The sequence below is a fragment of the Cervus canadensis genome, chromosome 6, assembly GCF_019320065.1.
Source record: "Cervus canadensis isolate Bull #8, Minnesota chromosome 6, ASM1932006v1, whole genome shotgun sequence".
NCBI lineage: Eukaryota > Metazoa > Chordata > Mammalia > Artiodactyla > Cervidae > Cervus > Cervus canadensis.
Window position 1 is genome coordinate 13,907,694 of NC_057391.1, and position 18,571 is coordinate 13,926,264.

Here is an 18,571-nt window from a genome sequence, read left to right on the forward strand (position 1 = left end):
CAGGGTCTCCTGCATTGCAGGCAGATTTTTTTTACCAACTGAGCTATCAGGGAAACCTATATCCCTTATAAGCATCCTATATTAATGTCTACTTTGTTGCCTATCACTTTGCCTCTTGCTGAATTCCTATTTCTCTAAGACATAAAGAACCTGAGCTTCCATAAGTCCTGGCACCAGGTGAGTGCTTTTAATTAAAAGACGGTGGGTTTGAGTCCCAGTCCATGGGTTCAAGACCCAATCTGAATTTTGACTGTGTGCAAATCCCATCCAATGTGTGCGGTTTCAGCATTTCATGGTATGGATATATCAGTTCATTTGGCCATGTACTCATTAAAGGATATTTGGATAATATCCAGTTTGGTGCTCTTATACAGCTGCTATGAACATTCTGGTACAACCTCCTGTATTTCTCTGGGGAAACTGCCCAAGGACACAACTGTTGTCTGTATGTTTTTAGTTTTCAAAGGAACTGCTAACCTATTTTGCAAGTGGCTATGAGAGTCCCTTGGACTGCAAGGAGATCCAACCAGTCCATCCTAAAGGAGATAAGTCCTGGGTGTTCATTGGAAGGACTGATGCTGAAGCTGAAACTCCAATACTTTGGCCACCTCATGCGAAGAGTTGACTCATTGGAAAAGACCCTGATGCTGGGAGGGATTGGGGGCAGGAGGAGAAGGGGACGACAGAAGATGAGATGGCTGGGTGGCATCACCAACTCGATGGACATGAGTTTGAGTGAACTCCGGGAGTTGGTGATGGACAGGGAGGCCTGGTGTGCTGCGATTCATTGGGTCGCAAAGAGTCGGACACAACTGAGCAATTGAACTGAACTGAACTGATACTGATACAGATGGAAAATGTACTTTTAAAGTTTTTTGTGGAAGAAGGGGCCTCTGAGGTTCTTTCTGACACCAAATGTGGTGGCGTCTTTTCACATTAGTTGTCCAGCACCAACTGGGTATCCAACAAGTCAATTTTGACACTAGCTACAGGAGTAAGACCCTGATGCTGGGAAAGATTGAAGGCAGAAGGAGAAGGGGACAACAGAGGATAAGATGGTTGGATGGCATCACCAACTCAATGGACATGAGTTTGAGCAAATGGACATGAGTCTGAGCAAACTCTGGGAGATGGTGAAGGACAGGGAAGCCTGGCACGCTGCAGTCCATGGGGTCACAAAGAGCTGGACATGACTGAGCAACTGAGCAACAACAGGAGTAAGATCAGACCCCACAGATTAAGTGCTCCATTCCACAAGACTGCACCTACTTCAGATGCCAGTTGCCAGTTTCATAGGCCATTCATACTTCTGACTGACCATATTTGAGGATTCCTGCAATCCCCTCCTCAGTTTTGATAATTCCATGAAATGACTCAGAACTCAGGAAAACACTTCACTTACATACACCAGTTTATTATGGCTTTTCCTGGTGGCCCAGATGGTAAAGAAAGTGAAAGTTGCTCAGTCGTGTCCAACTCTTTGTGACCCTGTGGTGGTCACAAAGAGTCACAAATTCCATGGTCATGTACAGTCCATGGAATTCTCCAGGCCAGAATACTAGAGTGGGTAGCCTTTCCCTTCTCCAGGGAATCTTCCCAACCCAGGAATCGAACCCAGGTCTCCCGCACTGTGGGGTGGATTCTTTACCAACTGAGCTATCAGGGAAGCCCTGATTACAAGAATCTGTCTGCAATGCAGGAGACTCAGGTTTGATTCCTGGGTCAGGAAGATCCCTTGGAGAAGGGAGTGGCAATCCACTCCAGTATTCTGGCCTGGTGAATCCCTTGGAGAAAGGAGCCTGGCAGGCTACAGACCATGGGGTCACAAAGAGTTGGGCACAACTGAGCGACTAACACTCACTTTTCACCATTTCATGATAAAGCAAACAACACAGGAACAGCCAGATGGAAGAGATGGATAGGGCAAGGTATGAGAGGAGGGGACACACTGCTTTCACATCTTCTTCAGGCAGCCCACCTCACCTGCCATGGCTTCCAGGTATTCACGGTCCTCCCTCTAATCACCTTTGATTTTCTAATGACCAACTCCCATCCTGAAGCCACCCAGGAGCCCCACCCTGAGGCACCTCTTTAACAAATTCAGGTGTGATGAAAAGGGGCTTGTTATGATTAACAAAAGACAATTCTATCACTCAGGAAATAAGGATTTTAGGAGCTGTGTGTCAGGAACCAATGTGTGTGTTTCAGTGGTGTCCGACTCTTTGCGATCCCGTGGGCTGTAGCCCGTCAGGCTCCTCTGTCCACGGGATTCTCCAGGCAAGAATACTGGAGTGGATTGCCATTCCCTTCCCCAGGGGATCTTTCTGACCCAGGGATTGAACCCTGGTCTCCCACATTGGAGGCAGATGCCTTACCTTCTGAGCCACCAGGGAAGCCTTCTAGCAACTGGGGACAAAATCAAATTTTATCTGTTATTATACCACAGTACCTAGAAGGCCAAAGTCCCCAGGACCAAAAAAGCCTGTGGTCCTGTCAGTTGAGTAGCTTTCCAGCAGTCCTTTTGTGAAATTATGGCAGCCTGGAGTAGGGTGATAGTAGTGGAGACAGTGAAATGGATGGGCTTGGGATATACTTTAGAGATAGGGTCAGCTGGACTGACTGATGGATTGGATGTGAGAGGTTAATGAAGCAGCAAAACCAAGGGTGACATCCACATTTTTGGCTTGAATGTCTGGGTAGATGATACTGCCAATCCACTAAGAATACTGGGAAAAGGCCAGGATTGGGGGTAAGATCAGGCCTTTTGCTACGGATCTGAGAAGACCATGAGTCATGAGGTAGAAGTATTAACTCATTATTGATTGGGGGATTTTTGCAGAAACTAACACCTGTGGCCAGTGATTTTTATTTTGACTGGTCAAAATGAATTCTGTTATATAACTAACACTTTGTGGGCTATTACATTCAATAGCTACATCTGACACACCTGTAAAGTCTTCTTCAGCACTGTGAGTTTCACTTTCCATATCAGAATCAATCACTCAGGTTTTTTGTCTTTACGCTGGTCTAATATTCACAGGGCCTGAATCAGAACCTATATTCTGAACAGCTGTCATCTTCTGAGACACTAGTATATATGTCACTTGGACAATCAGAAAAAGTATGCATAAAATTTACTGAAAGATTTATCTTCTCTCAAAATTTTGCAATGAATCATTTTTGAAAATGTTATGGTAACAAACTTGCGTTTATAATATACACAGGTTGGGACAAAAACCTAATGGAGCAAAATGTGATTGATAATGGTGATCATAAGTTGTATAATGAACTCTTGATCAATTTTAAGCTCTAACACTGTGATGTTAATTGTCTCATTTTCTAAAAACATATCGATACATCTCTGGTCAATAACTTTTGGATAACAAAAGACATATTAATATGTCTCTGATCAATAATATTTTAAGTAACCAGTTGGATTTCTGAATCTGGGTTTTGGTGGAGTATCTGGGCTGGACAGAAATCTGAGTGTCATCACAGATTTAGACTTAGGGGATAAGGACTGAACCCTGGAGCACTGCAACATTGAGAAAAAGAGGGAAAAAACAACAAGTGATTTTGAAAAGGAGGCTCAGGGAGGGAACAGAAAATCAGGAAAATAAGATATTGAAGGGAGTTCAGGTGGAAGTGTTTCTAAAGAAAGGAAGCTTGTCAACTGAATCTGCTGGGCTATCAATTTAGATAAGAATAGAGAATTGGCAATTGGCTTTGGAAACCTGGAGATCATAAGTCATCTTGATAAGTGATGTTGATGAGGGAAGTCCAAGCTGGATCAGAGTAGGCGGAGAAGTAAATGTGAAGTGAGAAAGTGGGAAAGAGCACTGTAGAGAGCTCTTCAAAAACCTGTGCGTTTATGCAGTAAAGAGAGCTGAGAAATTGGGCAGTTCTGGAGGAACTTTTGGAGTCAGGAAGTTTATTTTAGATGGGAGGAGTTTCAGTATGCTTATTTGGATATAGAAATAATCTAATGGGTGGGGGGAATTAATGATGCTGGAGGGCAGGGTAATTGCAGGAGGAAGATGGGAGGGGAAAAAAGTCAGTTTCCTGGTGGAGGCACTGGCTTTTATAGGCACAGGAAAACTTCTAGTAACCCAAATGTTCCCACACCTATAAGAGTAGTTTTAATGCTGAGAGGACATATGATATCTTTTCCATCAGGTGTGACACAAACTTAAGCAGCAATAAGTGGAGTTTAGGAGGAGGATTTTAGTAGAGAGGGAAAGGTGTAAAATAATTCTTTCAACACTTCTTAAATGTCAATTTCATGGAGAAAGCCCTTGCAGGGTTAAGTGCATCTCCTTCCAACCCCCTTTTCTCTCGCTGGACCATTTCTTCATTTTTGGTACTCAACACCATATGTAATCGTATCTTTATTGGTTCACTCGTCTGTTTCCCACGTTAGAGAACTACAGGGAGACAGGGACTTTGTTGTATTATATTTAATTTCCCAAAGTATATGTGTATACATATACACATATATAGCCCTTATAAGCAGGGCTGGTACATAGTCGCTAAATAAATATTTGTGAAAACAAATAAGTTAATGAATGAACGTCCTCAACCTCTTTTAAGTACTAATTTGGGCAAGTCACTTTTGCTATCTGAGCTTTTATGTCTGAACATATATACTACAAAAAATTGTAATCTCTTCCCTGCCTACCTCACTGCTTCATGATGAGGAAGATCTGAGCTAATAAACCCGGGAATGCTTCAAGTGATCCTTGAAAAGTAACGGATTGTTATTTGCAGCCCACGTGAAGCCTCGCAGGTAGCAGGTGCTGAAAAGGACTTGCTGATTAGGGGAGAGGGGCATTACTGTTTCTTGTGGTTGCAGGTACAGAAGCTTTGCAGAAGGGTTCCACAGGCCGCGGAGGGGCGGGGCTCAGGCCAGTAGCCCTCCAGCTCCGGCCTTTCCCTGGAGGCGCCAGCCGGGCAAGGATGGGGGGCGGGGAGGAAGGGGGGGAGTAACTGTCAAACCTCCTCGCTTGGCGCCATTATTTAAATAGTACGTACCCGTCTCGCAGCTCTACGTGCCCGGGGCGGGGCTGCGAGCGCCCGGAGCGGGGCGGAGGCCCGGGGCGGGCCGGGGAGGTGGAGGGGAGAGAGGGGACGGGCCGGGGCGGGGCCAGGCTGGCTAGAGGGGCGGGTCTAGCGGCGGCCCCCGGCGAGGTTCACTGCGCTTGCGCTGACAGACGCAAGATGGCGGACAGTGCGGAACTAAAGGTAAAGCGCAGCTCGAATTCACTTCTAATATTCGGCCGCGGAGACGGCGCCGCTTGTGCCGGGGGGGATGGGTCCGACCCTGGGGGGCCGCTCGGGCTTGACTCCACATGGGCCTGGAGTTGTAGAGAGGATCGGCGCGCCTGGCCCCAGTTGAGGGGGCCCGGCAGCGGCGGGCCGCGGGCCCCGGGTGCCTCGGGGGCGCTGACGGGTCGTCCCCGGCGTGTTATTGTTGTGGGCGCCTCTGGCGGGGGTGGCGGGGGAAGAGATCGGGAGTCCGGAGGTGGGGGCCGCGGCTGTCTCTGGGGCTCAGCTCCCTCACCTTCCAGGCAGCCTCCCCGCCCCCCGTGAGGAGCGGGGGCAGGGGATGGGTGTTCATGTTGGGGGGATTGGGAAACCTCCCCGCCGCGGCTTCCTCTTCCTCCTTTGCAGTCCCGGGCTGCTGTCAGGCGCTCTCCTCAGACCCCCGGGAACTTGGCTCTGGCCGCCCCGCCCCTCCGTGGCTCCCTGCCGCCCCCGCCCCGGACTCGGCTCTCCCCGGTTACCCGCCTGTCAGGAGGCGCCCGGGGTGCCCGTTTGTGGGCAGCGCGATCCTGGGGCGATGGAGTGGGGATGTGGGGGAGAAGCTCCAGTAAAGTTTAGTGAACCCCAGGCTGGCGTTGAGGTTCGACTGGGGGGTAGCGGGGGAGTCTGCCTGGGCGGGACGGTACTCTTTCTCTCTGATTCCGGGCAACCGCGGGGAGAAACCCCCTCGAAGGGTGTGTATTTGGAAGCAATGGTAGGTGGTGGGAAGCAGCAACTCTCCCTTCTTTTCCATCTCTTCTTTTTGGCTTGGTGTGGAGGGTGAGAGGAGCCTTCGGGGGTCTCTGCACACACCATGATGGCGATGCTATAGCTGATGGAGGTGAATGGTTCGTGTTTATATCCCCCCGTTGCCTTTTGTTTGTAGGGACATCTTGCTGGCCATGTTGATTTGAACAAAATTGTCCCCTCATCCTACTTCAACCTCCAATTAAATAGAACGTTCCTCCGTTCCTCTCAACTGTACCAATTACTCACGCCTCGCGAAATTGGATGAAAGGCTGCCCCCTTTTCCCCGCTTTTTCTCCCACCCCAGTCTTCTTTACCTGATGATGGCTTCTTTACCGAAGCAGATATACCACTACACAAGCAGTTGGGGGAGGGGGGTGGAACCCTTGTGATTGGATTGTGACAAATGGGGCTCCGCTTGAATAATTTTGGTTTAGTAGCAAGCAGTTTTTAACTAACGCGTATTATTTCGAGGCTCTGAACGCGATATTCCCTTCTCTGTGGCTTCCTATGTGTGAACCGAGCAGCTGGTTGTATCCTGACCCAGAGAACTGACATCGCTGTCAGAGTGGAGATTGGGGTATACAGTTGTAAATCTTTGGGGAAGAGTCGTCTTTTCCTAATTAGTAAAAATTATTTAAAGATTTATCTCTGTTATAGTGAAACGATAACTCCTAGAACAGGCAAACGCCAGGTTTGTTTCTGGAGAGTTTTTCAGTGGAAAGCTTCGCCGAGAGATCGTTTTTCCCAATAATTTTTCAGTGTTAACATTACAAAATTTGTATATTTAGACTCTGCCTTTGAGTGTCATTCTTTTTAATTTACTTCTAATTGCAAATTAAGGGAGAGCAAATCTAGAATGGGTGGTTTCGTTTTTTCTAGTTTGAAACTATTGACTTAAATGAAAAAGCCCCAGGGATTTGAATATTTGGAGGTAATTAACTCTTAAAATAAAAAAGTATGCAACTTTAAGGTACATGTTTTCTGTAGTTGTAAAATGTAGTCACTATGTCGCTGTGATCTTTGCATTCTAGTATTTATTTTCTTAGGAATCCTTCTGATTGATAGCTAAACAGTTGTGTTATACGTGGACTACAGAGTAAAGCTGAAAAGCCTGTGCTGGCTATGTTGTCACTCTTGATGCTGTCCAAAGAAACTGGTATGGAAAGCACATGCTGGGAGATTTCCTCCTTTGTTCTTTCTCATTTTAAGAAAGTGCCTTTGGGGATAGATCAGATCCCTGGTGTGAGTCTTGTTAGGTAAAGTTTCTCTTTACAAAAATGAGCCTGCATCAGATAAATGCTAAACACATGGGGGGAAACATTATTTTTCTAAAACTGGTCTCCTGTTTTGCTCTCTCCAGAATCTCCTTGAGTTTTTCTAAAGGAGTTTTTCCTATTATTATGTTCTGGTGTACAGTGTTTTTTTCTTCAAATTGTAATAACTGTTCTTGACATACTGGTCTGTCATTGTGTGTACCAAGTACTTTGAGGAGCTGTGATAAATTGCGTAGTTGGTGATAGCTGTGTTAAACATTTTGTTTATATTTGATTGTGGTTACATTTGCTGCTTTTTTTTTTTTTTTAAGGGGTGGAGCTGATCTTAGGAACGCCTACCATAGTTATTTGAGAATGTGTATATATAATTTTCTCTGCAGTAAGCTTGGGAAGATACTTTTGGAAATTATATTTTCTACGTGATTTTGTGTGTGTGTGTGTGGTTTTTGGAGGTAGATAGCATTTATTCCTAATAAGGAATGAAAAGTCAGAGTAAGAATTAAGAAAAACTCAGATTTTTTTTTTTAAGTGTTAGGTGACAACACAGTATTCCAATGGATTTCCAACTATGAGGCTTAGAGTAAATATAGTGATTTGTTACCTTAATTATGAATACAATCCATAGCAAAAAGAAATGTGGGTTGTAAATTTTTTTCCTCATGACCCATTTTAGTGAGTCCCTTTAAATCTATAACAAATCTGCAGGATCAGATGGGGAAAATGGATAGATCTGTATCTCCTGCAAGTGCAGGCTGCAACACTTACAGGTACTGCCAATAAAAATTAGATTGTGAGTCATACATATCAAAAAATTCTCTGTACTCATTTGTTTATGGAAGGTTTAATTTTTCATTAGGGGAATACCCATAAATGACATTTGTAAGAAGGTAGAGAGTGAGCATTTTATTATCTTTAGGAGCTTAAAAGCAGGAGGGTGTGATGGCCAGATGATCTTGGAAGTTAATCTGACAGCTTCATGTAGCTTCTCTTAAAGCTCTTTAAAAAAAATTACAAATATTTTTTGCATTAAAAGTCAGATTGGGTTATATTGCCATCTTACCTCAGGAGGAACAGAGGAAAGGAAGAAATTGATTATCATTTAGTGAAGTAAATAATGGAATTCAAGGGGAAGAGAAATCATACTTTAAAAACCATACCTTTAAAAGTAGTGTCTATACAAGCCTGTCAGAAAATTATGTTGTTGTATCCTGCCTCTCTGTTTTCAAGAGCTAGCCATTTAATTTTGGTCTTTGTGGTGTAATTTGTCTGTTTTTATTTTAGATGGAAGCAAGTAAATCTGACAATTTATTCATGAGTTTGATTTGAATCTCCATAACTTGCCTTGCTGAAGTGCCACATTTAGATGGCTTTTGTTTTAAATCACCATTTTTATGAACAGCATTTAAAAACAATTTGTAAGACACTCTGGTTTTTAAGTATTTCATATAATAGTTTTGAAATATTTCCTATTCCTCTGCTGTTTTCTCCTGGGTGAGCATATTGTCTTTCTCTTCAAAGAGTCTCCTGTAATCCCTGTTGATTGCGGTAGTGCTTAGTGGTGAGTCCATAGCTGATTAACCTTGGGTTTCTTCTGGTGAACTCCATCAACATGCTACTCCAGGGTTCTTGCAAAGGCTTTTGAGTTCAGGGTAATTTGTACCCTTTCTTGCTCATAACTAGGGATAAGTAAAGAAAATGGCTTAGAGTTGTAGTAGGGATGGGAAGAATTGTCTAAGTTTCTGAAAAACTGCAGTGTTTATAATGAGATGTAGTCTTAAAAAACAAAACCGCTGGTCATTACGTCATAGAATTGGTTGTAGTGTATTCTGCTCTGGCATCAAGTACCTTGGTTTTGTTTTGTTTTTTAATATATGTATTTGAATAATACCTTATATGGTACTTGGCAGTTGATAATGTATCACATTATCACATTTGATTTTTCCATCAGTTCTTTGAGATAGGAAAGGCAGGTAGTATCTCCCTTTTATTGATAAAGTATGCCAAGAAAGGGTAAATGACTAGTCCAAGGTCATACAAATGAAAGTGGCAGGGATTTGAGCCTAGGACTTGTGATTTCAAAGCTCTGTGCTGTAGCCTGCCTTCAAGGTGCCATGTCAGTCCTGGAACCCTTGAGGGTGCCTCGCTCATAAAGAATTCTAGTTATGTTGTTGCTAATACTTTCCCTCTTGCTCTGTGCCAAGGTATTTTTGGATATTCCTTGGGCTTTTTGCAGGGAAGAGTTTGGAGTTTGTTAGTTGGAATCATAGGCATTAATTCTTGCAAATATCATTTTACTTGAGGAAACTTCAGAGAATACTGAAAAGTAAGCACAAAAATAAACCGCACCTGTAATCTCAGTACTTAGAAGTATCATGGAGAGCATCTGGGTATCCATTTAGACTTTCTCTCTTAGAGCAAATGCATATGTATATTCAACACAAAAGAGAGATCATACTCTTTATTTGTAATCTGCTGTTTTCATGGCTATCTTTCCAGGGTAGTCAGTATAGGTCTTTATGATCCTTTGAAAGGTAACATTGTCTTTTATTCAGCTGATACCTTATCATTGGACTTATCTGGTGGCTCAGAAGGTAAAGAATCTGCCTGCAATGAAGGAGACCTGGGTTTGATCCCTGAGTCAGGAAGATCCCCTGGAGAAGGAAATGGCAACCCACTCCAGTATTCTTGCCTGGAGAATTCCATAGATGGCTACAGTCCTCGGGGTCGCAGAGTCGGACACGACTCATTGACTAACACACACACATCCTATCATTGGACAATTGGGTTACTTCCACTTTTTGCTTTTTTAAGCAATAACTTGACAAACAGCCTGATACAAAAGTTTGCCAATGTTTTATTCTAACTAAATGTATGTATTCTACAGACCATTTTTTGTGCTTCAGGAACAGTGCAAATAGTGTTTTGATTAGGTGAAGTGTTCAGTGAAAAGTAATTTTTGATTTGTTCATTGTCTATACCTTTCTTATTTGTTCCTATAAATCTGTCAGATAAGGTTATAAAATGATGAGATTATTTTAAAGTGATCAGATATTTTAAAATGATGAGATCATTATAAAATGAGATTTTTTTATAAGTCTACATTATATAAATGCTCTGAATCAGAACATTTGATAAAGTATGAAATAGATTATGAAAATAGAAATAGATTTGAGAATATTTGCTTTAGCCGTACCTTTAATCTCAAAGCAAAGCGTTGCCATAGTATAAAATTGGTAGGTGACATTGTTTCAGGGAGGCTGTTAGAGTGAGGAGGTTCCTTCAGCAGTGAAAACATTTATTCTGTCTTAAAGAACCTGTGGGTTAAATCAGTTAATAAAACCATATGTGAATTGAATTAAAAATATTACTTGTGCAACATCTGAAGAGTATTACATTGTGGAAGGAGCAGCTAATGAAATTAAAGATATGAAATTGATCAAACCCTAAATTTTGACATAGTAAATTTGGTCCTCACCTAAAGCTTCAGCATTTATGTAACAAATTGTATCACTAGGAATTTTTGGAGATAGGTGATAGAGAAATTTAAAAATACTAAGTTTTCCTTTACTACAATTTAAGAAATAGTGCTAATTATTATGCATTTTTTGCTACTCTTACTGCAAAGTGTTTGTGACTTTGTGACTACTACTTCCTCTTCCATGTTAAAAATTGTGGAACTCCTATTGGTTTTGATTCTGTCTACTCTTTGTTTCATGGTAGCACATGAAACAAACTCCCTAAGTCTCCCCTCCCCTCAGAATTTTCTGGTAAAACTTCATTCTTAGTCATGAACTTCTGAAATTCATCAAAATGAAGAAATCTTTGTTTCCTTTTCTGCTTCACCTTAGATCAAGAAACAAAGCAAACATAAATCCTTTGAACATTTAGCTGATAACTTTGAAATATCAATAACCTTCATAGGACTGTTGTATATGTTCCTGTTTTCAAAAACTTCATCTCTTTCTTACCTTTCCTGCTATTCTCTTCTTTTAATTTCCCCCTTTGGTTGCCCAAAGGTCTGAGTTTTCCCCAAACACTCCTTTCATCCTGTCACTCTACTGGCTTTTCATTGAAAACAGGATCAAGTTTTAGCTCTCAGTTTAGTATTCAGGATTTTCTAGTCTGACCGCAGTACGTTTCGTGTGTATGTTTTGCCTCCTCCACTGTATAGCAAGTGTCTTACTTAGAGCCAGAGCTAAGTAGTTTGCTTTTTGCTGTTAACTAGTGTTCTGCCTTGCATACCACCCCATTTCCCCTCATCCCTGCCCTGTGGACACAGTAGGTGCCTAAGGTATATTTGTCAAATTGCATTCAAGATTTGTTTCTGTTAGTGAGGGGCAGATGCATGTATTTATATAGCAGTCTTAAGTTGTCAGTGTTCTGAGATAGGGTCATACTGTCATACTTTTTTTCATGGCTGCTTCGTAGATGAATAACATTAAATCCAGAATAATTTATGAAGACTGTTTTCAGTTCAGTTCAGCCACTCAGTTGTGTTTGACTCTTTGCGACCCCATGCACTGCAGCACACCAGGCCTCCCTGTCCATCACCAATTCCCGGAGCCTACTCAAACTCTTGTCCATCGCGTTGGTGATGCCATCCAACCATCTCATCTTCTGTCGTCCCCTTCTCTCCCGCCTTCAATCTTTCCCAGCATCAGTCTTTTTCCAGTGCATCAGGTGGCCAAAGTATTGGAGTTTCAGTTTCAGCATCAGTCCTTCCAATGAATATTCAGGACTGATCTCCTTTAGGATGGACTGGTTGGATCTCCTTGCAGTCCAAGGGACTCTCAGAGTCTTCTCCAACACCACAGTTCAAAAGCATCAATTCTTCGGTGCTCAGCTTTCTTTGTAGTCCAACTCTCACATCCATACATAACTACTGGAAAAACCATAGCTTTGACTAGATGGACCTTTGTTGGTAAAGTAGTGTCTCTGCTTTTTAATCTGCTGTCTTGGAAGACTGTTTTAGGTTTACCTTTCACATTTCTTTAAGTTATATAGATAATAAATGAATACATTTCTCATTGTAATGATAGAGCAGTAAGTAGTGTAAAATTTTAAGTCTTCATTTCACCCCACCCACCCTTTGCCCCTTGCAACCACTTTGGTACCCTATTTTTTGAGGCAGAAAGAACATAAGCTTTATTGAGGTATAATTCACATACCATGCTTTTCATCTATTTACATGCACAATTAAATGGTACTTTAATATTAGTATATTCACAAAGTTGTGTAACTATTACTGCAACCAATTTCAGGATATTTTTCCCTTTCCCCTCCAAGAAATCTTGCATTCTTTAGCTATCACCCCTATTGCCCACAACTCATTCACCCTCAGGCAACTGCTTATCTGCTTTCTGTCCCTATAAATTTGCCTATATTGAACACTTCATATAAATGGAATCACATATAGCCTTTTGTGTATTCATTTTTCTGTGTGTGGACATTTAATTGTGTCTATATAGTGTTTGTAATTTATTGTATATGTCTAGATTTGAAACAAATTAGGGATATAGAACTCAGTATTTATTAAATGAATGTACATACATTGCTATACATAATCTTATTATACATGGTATCCTTTGACTTGCTTTTTTCACTTAACAGTATACTGTGTTGAAGCTCTTTCCGTGGCATGTTCCAAAGTGAGAATTTTTCTGTCTTTTTTACAATGCAGATATTTCATATGTATATTTGTAGAGGTTTAGCTTGTGGATTTATCAGTGTATATGTCTAAAAATTCTTAACTTGTCTTGATGGTTTTGCTAAATTTTTTTAATAGTTGACAATGTTTAATGTAACTCCAGTAAAGTTATATTTGAGGTTCCCTTAAAAATAGGAATGAAAACTGTAACAGGTAAGGGTTGTTTGGCTTGAGGAGAAATGGAATGTAGGCTCTTGATGGCGTGCTAGCAGTACATAGCCAAAGCAATTCATTTTGTATTTGGGTTTTTGAATGTGAGCAAGCCTGTTTTTAGCTTCATGGCATACTGCTTAAAATAGAATTTAAACATGCTATCTTATGCTTTATGGTGAATTTTAAGACTTTTCCTTGTAGCCACGTAAGTGTAATCTCAAAAATAAGATCTGAAAGATTTTAGGGTAAATATTTTTCTCATATATTAAAATTATCAGTCTGGTCTATGGGCTTCTGTGAGTTACCCCAAAAAGGGAATGTAGAGGCACCTAGCTCAGAGTCTAACATGGTAGGTATTTGGTAATTATTTGTTATTTATTTAGGAAGTATCTATCATATTCTGTTTGAGTTATGACTGTGAATGAAGTGTTAGATATCAGTTGGTTTGAGAATGTCGTCATGTAACTGCTACTATTAAGTCACTTCAGTCATACTCTTTGCGACTCTATGGCCCGTAGCCTGCCAGGCTCCTCTGTCCATAGAATTCTCCAGGCAAGAATACTGGCGTGGATTGTCATGCCTTCCTCCAGGGGATCTTCCCGACCCAGGGATTGAACTTTTGTCTCTTCTGTCTCCTGCATTGGCAGGCAGGTTCTTTACCACTAGCACCACCTGGGAAGCCCCATTACCATGTAAACGTGTATTTAAACACTCTTACAGAGGGATATGTACCAAAAATATTTGTTTCTTAATCACCCAACTAATGCATCAGCTGTTACAGTGGTTCACAAAGTCTGTTTCCCACACCTCTGGTAGTTCTCCAGACTCTTTCTGGGGATCCTGGAGGTCAAAACTTTGCTCAATAAAAGTAAGGCATTATTTGCTATATTGAAAGTGGTAGTTATTCTGTCATGTCGGACTCTTTGTGACCCCATGGATTGTAGCCTGCTAGGCTCCTGTGTCCATGGGGATTCTCCAGGTAAGAATACTGGAGTAGGTAGTCACTCCCTTCTCCCGGGGATCTTCTCGACCCAGGGATTGAACCCAGGTCTCCTACATTGCAGGCAGATTCTTTACCATCTGAGACATCAGGGAAGCCCATTAGCTATGTTGGCATTTGCATAATCAGTGGTGGGTAAAATTGCATGAATTAAGGCAGTAGTATTAAACATTACTAGTTTGGGATATCATTGTGTACTTCAATTAAGATGATAAAGCAGTAAAACTTAATTTTATTATGTCTCAGTCCTTGAGCACATTTTAAAGTATATTTTGTGTGATGAAAGTCCTGTAAACCACTTTTACTAAACACCAAATCTGATGGTTAATTCACGAAAAAGAACTTGTACAGTTGTTTGAGTTGCGTGCTGAACTAGCTGCTTTTTAAATGGGATATCATTTTTATTTTAAAGAATGGCTGGCAAAGTACGAAGACTTGGGTATTTGGCAGACATTTTCTCAAAACTAAATCAAGTGAGTTTGCACCACACTGACAGTATTTGTTGCTAATGATAAAATTCTAGCTCTCAAGTGAAAATAGAATTTTTTTTTTTTTTTTCATTTCACTCAGGTTTATCACATTACATCACAGGAAAATTCTGACAAAACGTGAAAATAATGAGTCTCTCAGAAAAAGGCAAATATCATATGATATTGCTTATATGTGGAGCTAAAAATGGTGCAAATGAAGCTATTTACCAAACAGAAATAGAGTCGCAGATGTAGAAAACAAACTTAGGTTAGCAGGGGGTAAGGGGAAGGGGTGCACTGCTGCTGCTGAGTCGCTCCAGTCGTGTCCGCCTCTGTGCGACCCCATGGACTGTATAGCCTACTAGGTTCCTCCGTCCATGGAGTTTTCCGGGCAAGCGTGCTGGAGTGGGTTGCCATTTCCTTCTCCAGAAAATAGAATTTTTTAAGACTTGTGTTTACCACTTTGAGCTTGATAGTTTCCCAATACTTGACTTTTTTTTGGTATAAGATCAGTGGTGCTATTAATGAATGTCATATAGCGAAGTTGTATAGTGAAAGGGTCAAAATTAACATTGGCAGGACTACATAACTCTCAACTGTTATTTTCTAAATAATCAATGCATGGTATTACAAAATGGTAAAATGATCCATTGGAAATGTAACATAGATCAGTGGATTTCAGTACCTAAGAATAGGAAATGTTCATTGATTCACTTTCCATATTGGAGCAGCCTTTAAGAAACTGCCACTTGTTGAGTTTTGGTGAAGGATGAAAGAATATCCATATCTGAAAAAAAAAAAAAAAAAGTAGAAGTCACTTTGTTGTATCCCACTCTTTGTAACCCCATGGGCTGTAACCTACCAGGTTTCTCTGTCCATGGACTTTTTCAATCGCGAATACTGGAGTGGGTTGTCATTTCCTTCACCAGAGGATCTTCCGAACCCAGGAATCGAACCCAGGTCTCCCGCATTGCAGGCGGATTCTTTAATGTTTCAGCTACCAGGGAAGCCTCAGTTACCTGGGAGAGCTATTGAAATATTGCATCTTTTCTCACTACGTACCTGCATGAGGCTGAATTTTCTTCATGTACTTCAGAACAACCTAATGCAGATTGAATGTGAAAGTGGATATGAAGATAAATCTGTCTTTATTAAACCAAACATTAAAGAGCTTTGCAAAAATGTCAAATAATGACTATTTTTGCTTTTTTTGTTTTTGAATAGTTTGTTTAATTTAATATTTTGATTTAACAAGCAATGTATTATATTTTAAACGACAATCTTTCAAAATTTTGTTTTAATTTCTGTTTTTCTTTAAAAGTTTTAAGTTATGGTAATATATGCATAACTTGAATTTACTTATTGTCCACTTTTAAGTGTATACAGTTTAATGCTATTAAATATATTTACATCGTTATGCAACCAATATCCAGAACATTTTATAAAACTAAAATTATATCCATTAGACAACAATTCCAGTTTTAACTTCTAATACAGTAAACATGAATAGATTTAATCAGCAGAGTTTTTTGGAGGGAGGGATCCTCTACTTTCAACACTATTAAAAAACCCAGAGAGTCAAAACTTTTGAGACCCTGAACACTCTTACGTAAGATACACAGTGTAGCTTAAAATGGGAATATCCTTCTCATCTTCTTATCCATGGTATTTTTTATAATTTAAAAGAAAAAAGTTTTGCTTACAGATAATAGTGATCCATTTTCAAGGCAAGTTTGCAAAGCAGAGCTGTTTAATTGTATCCTGTGTCTCTATAGTAAAAATGCTAAGCAGTAATGGTTTGCATTGCATTGATGGCATCACCGACTCAATGGACATGAGTTTGAGTAGGCTCCGGGAGTTGGTGATGAACAGGGAAGGCTGGCGTGCTGCAGTCCACGTCGTGGCAAAGAGTCGGACACCACTGAGTGACTGAACTGAACTGAATAAATGTGCTCCAATATTTTCAGTCAGTAATGGTGTGGGAATTGTGTGGTTTTTTATTTTTTCAAGGATATGTCTCAACCCTTGATCGCCATTTTTTTTTTCTACAGTAGGGGATGGAAATAGCTCGAATAAATGAAAAATCCATACAGATGTCCTCTAGCCTAATTTTAGCTGATAATTTCCTCTTAAGCAGATCTTATTAGTTCTTGCATGCATACGTGCTCAGTTGTGTCTGACTCTTTGCAACCTCATGAACTGTAGCCCGCCAGGCTCCTCTGTGTCCATGGGATTTCCCAGGCAAGAATACTGGAGTGGGTTGCCATTTCCTACTCCAGGGGATCTTCTCAACTCAGGAATGGCACCCTCGTCACTTTTGCATTTTTACCATTGTACAACCTGGGAAGCCCCATTATCAGCTCTTACCACATACATATATATAAGATGGTTGATTTGCATTTGACGTATTTTGTTTTCTCCCTTTCTCTGTTGTATTAAAGTGGGACCTAGAGATTACAGGATTGAATGCTTTTCACTTTCTACTACTCTTTAAAGTTGTTTGAAAAACTTCAGCCTCTGTGTCTCCAGCATCTTTCTGCAGGATGTCAAGCTAAGATTGGAAAATGGAGGATTTTTGTAAATTATCTGCTTAAGACAGGCAGTAGAGCCATGCGTAATTGATCTCTACCTTTTACTTAACTTTGTATCTCTGCATTCCTGATGTAGTTAAGAAAGTTAATTGTTTCTCCTCAACTTTCACATATGAATGATTTTGATTAATAAAAATAGCTTTTTATTTTGAAAAATTTATATACATAGGCTTTTAGATTCCTGTGTCTCTTTTGTCTTGCTGTCTGCCCCTGCCCACAGCCCTTCCTGCCCCATGGTTTTTAAAAAGTATTGTATTGTTTTTTCCCACCAAACTAAGTTAAAGTAGTCAAAATCTTTAGGAGCAGGAGAAATTTAAATAAGTGAACATTGAAATTAACGATTTTACTCAGTTTCTGTTAAATCTTTGACAAATCTTAGCTTTTCAGAAAATTAAAGACTTGTTTTATCTGTTGATTGAAACTCCAGTTTGAAGTATGGTATAATTCTAAATAGACATTTTCTCTTCTTTACTCTTGTAAACTAAAGATGATTTCTGTATTGTATGGAGTAAAGAGTGACGTTTTAGTTCTTGAACCTTTGCAAGTGGCCTGTCTGGAAGTTTTAGGATCTTTATGATGTGTGCTCAGACTTCATGACATGGAAACTGCCTGTGGATGTTTTCTCATTCATTGTGCTGCAGTCCTCGGTGGCACGGTCCGGAGGCACTTTTATTTCTGAGAGATTTCCTTGTATTAGCCCTTAAGTCATTTTCTTCCTTTCCTCTTCTGTGTTTTGTCAGAGGAATGGACCTATGCATTTTCTTTTTTTTTTTTTTAAGCAATAATTATTGTTCCTTGAGCTTGTAAATTAATTTTTTTTCTTCCTTTATTCTTTATGCTTCCTTTTTGTTGTTGTTGTCACTCAGTCACGTCCAGCTCTTTGCCACTCCATGGATGGCAGCACACCAGGCTTCCCTGTCCTTCACCATCTCCTGGAGCTTACTCAAACTCATGTCCATTGAGTCGGTGATGCCATCCAACCATCTTGTCCTCTGTCATCCGCTTCTCCTCCTGCTTTCAATCTTTGCTAGCATCAGGATCTCTTCTAAGGAGTCGGCTCTTTGCATCAGGTGGCCTAAGTATTGGATCTTTAGCTTCAGCGTCAGTTCTTCCAATGCTTCCTTTTAGGGAGGGAATATGATAGATATTTGTGTATGGTCATTTTGTATTTAACTGGAAAACACTGTAAACTTGCTGCAAAGCTTATGATACAAAATATTTGACCATTCTTAAATATCTGCTACTGTTCAATTAGGATTTATAATGAGTGTTAGTAGGAATTGTGTTCTTTTCTGAGAAAGCTAGGTTGCTTTAGAAAAATAAAT

At 40.7% G+C, this 18,571-nt stretch overlaps 1 protein-coding gene across 2 annotated transcripts in view; it reads left to right on the top strand.

The window, feature by feature from the left end:
• The first annotated feature begins 5,129 nt into the window (after positions 1-5,129).
• PIAS1 (protein inhibitor of activated STAT 1) overlaps positions 5,130-18,571 on the top strand; it is a 125,153-nt gene continuing 111,711 nt past the window's right edge. Inside the window, exon 1 of one of the 2 annotated variants that reach the window (XM_043470891.1) lies at positions 5,130-5,241. In XM_043470891.1, coding sequence (XP_043326826.1) covers positions 5,218-5,241 — 24 coding nt within the window. In that variant the 5' untranslated portion in view covers positions 5,130-5,217. Of the gene's footprint in view, positions 5,242-5,506; positions 6,017-18,571 lie in introns of those variants that run through there. The other variant, XM_043470890.1, reaches the window with a different exon arrangement.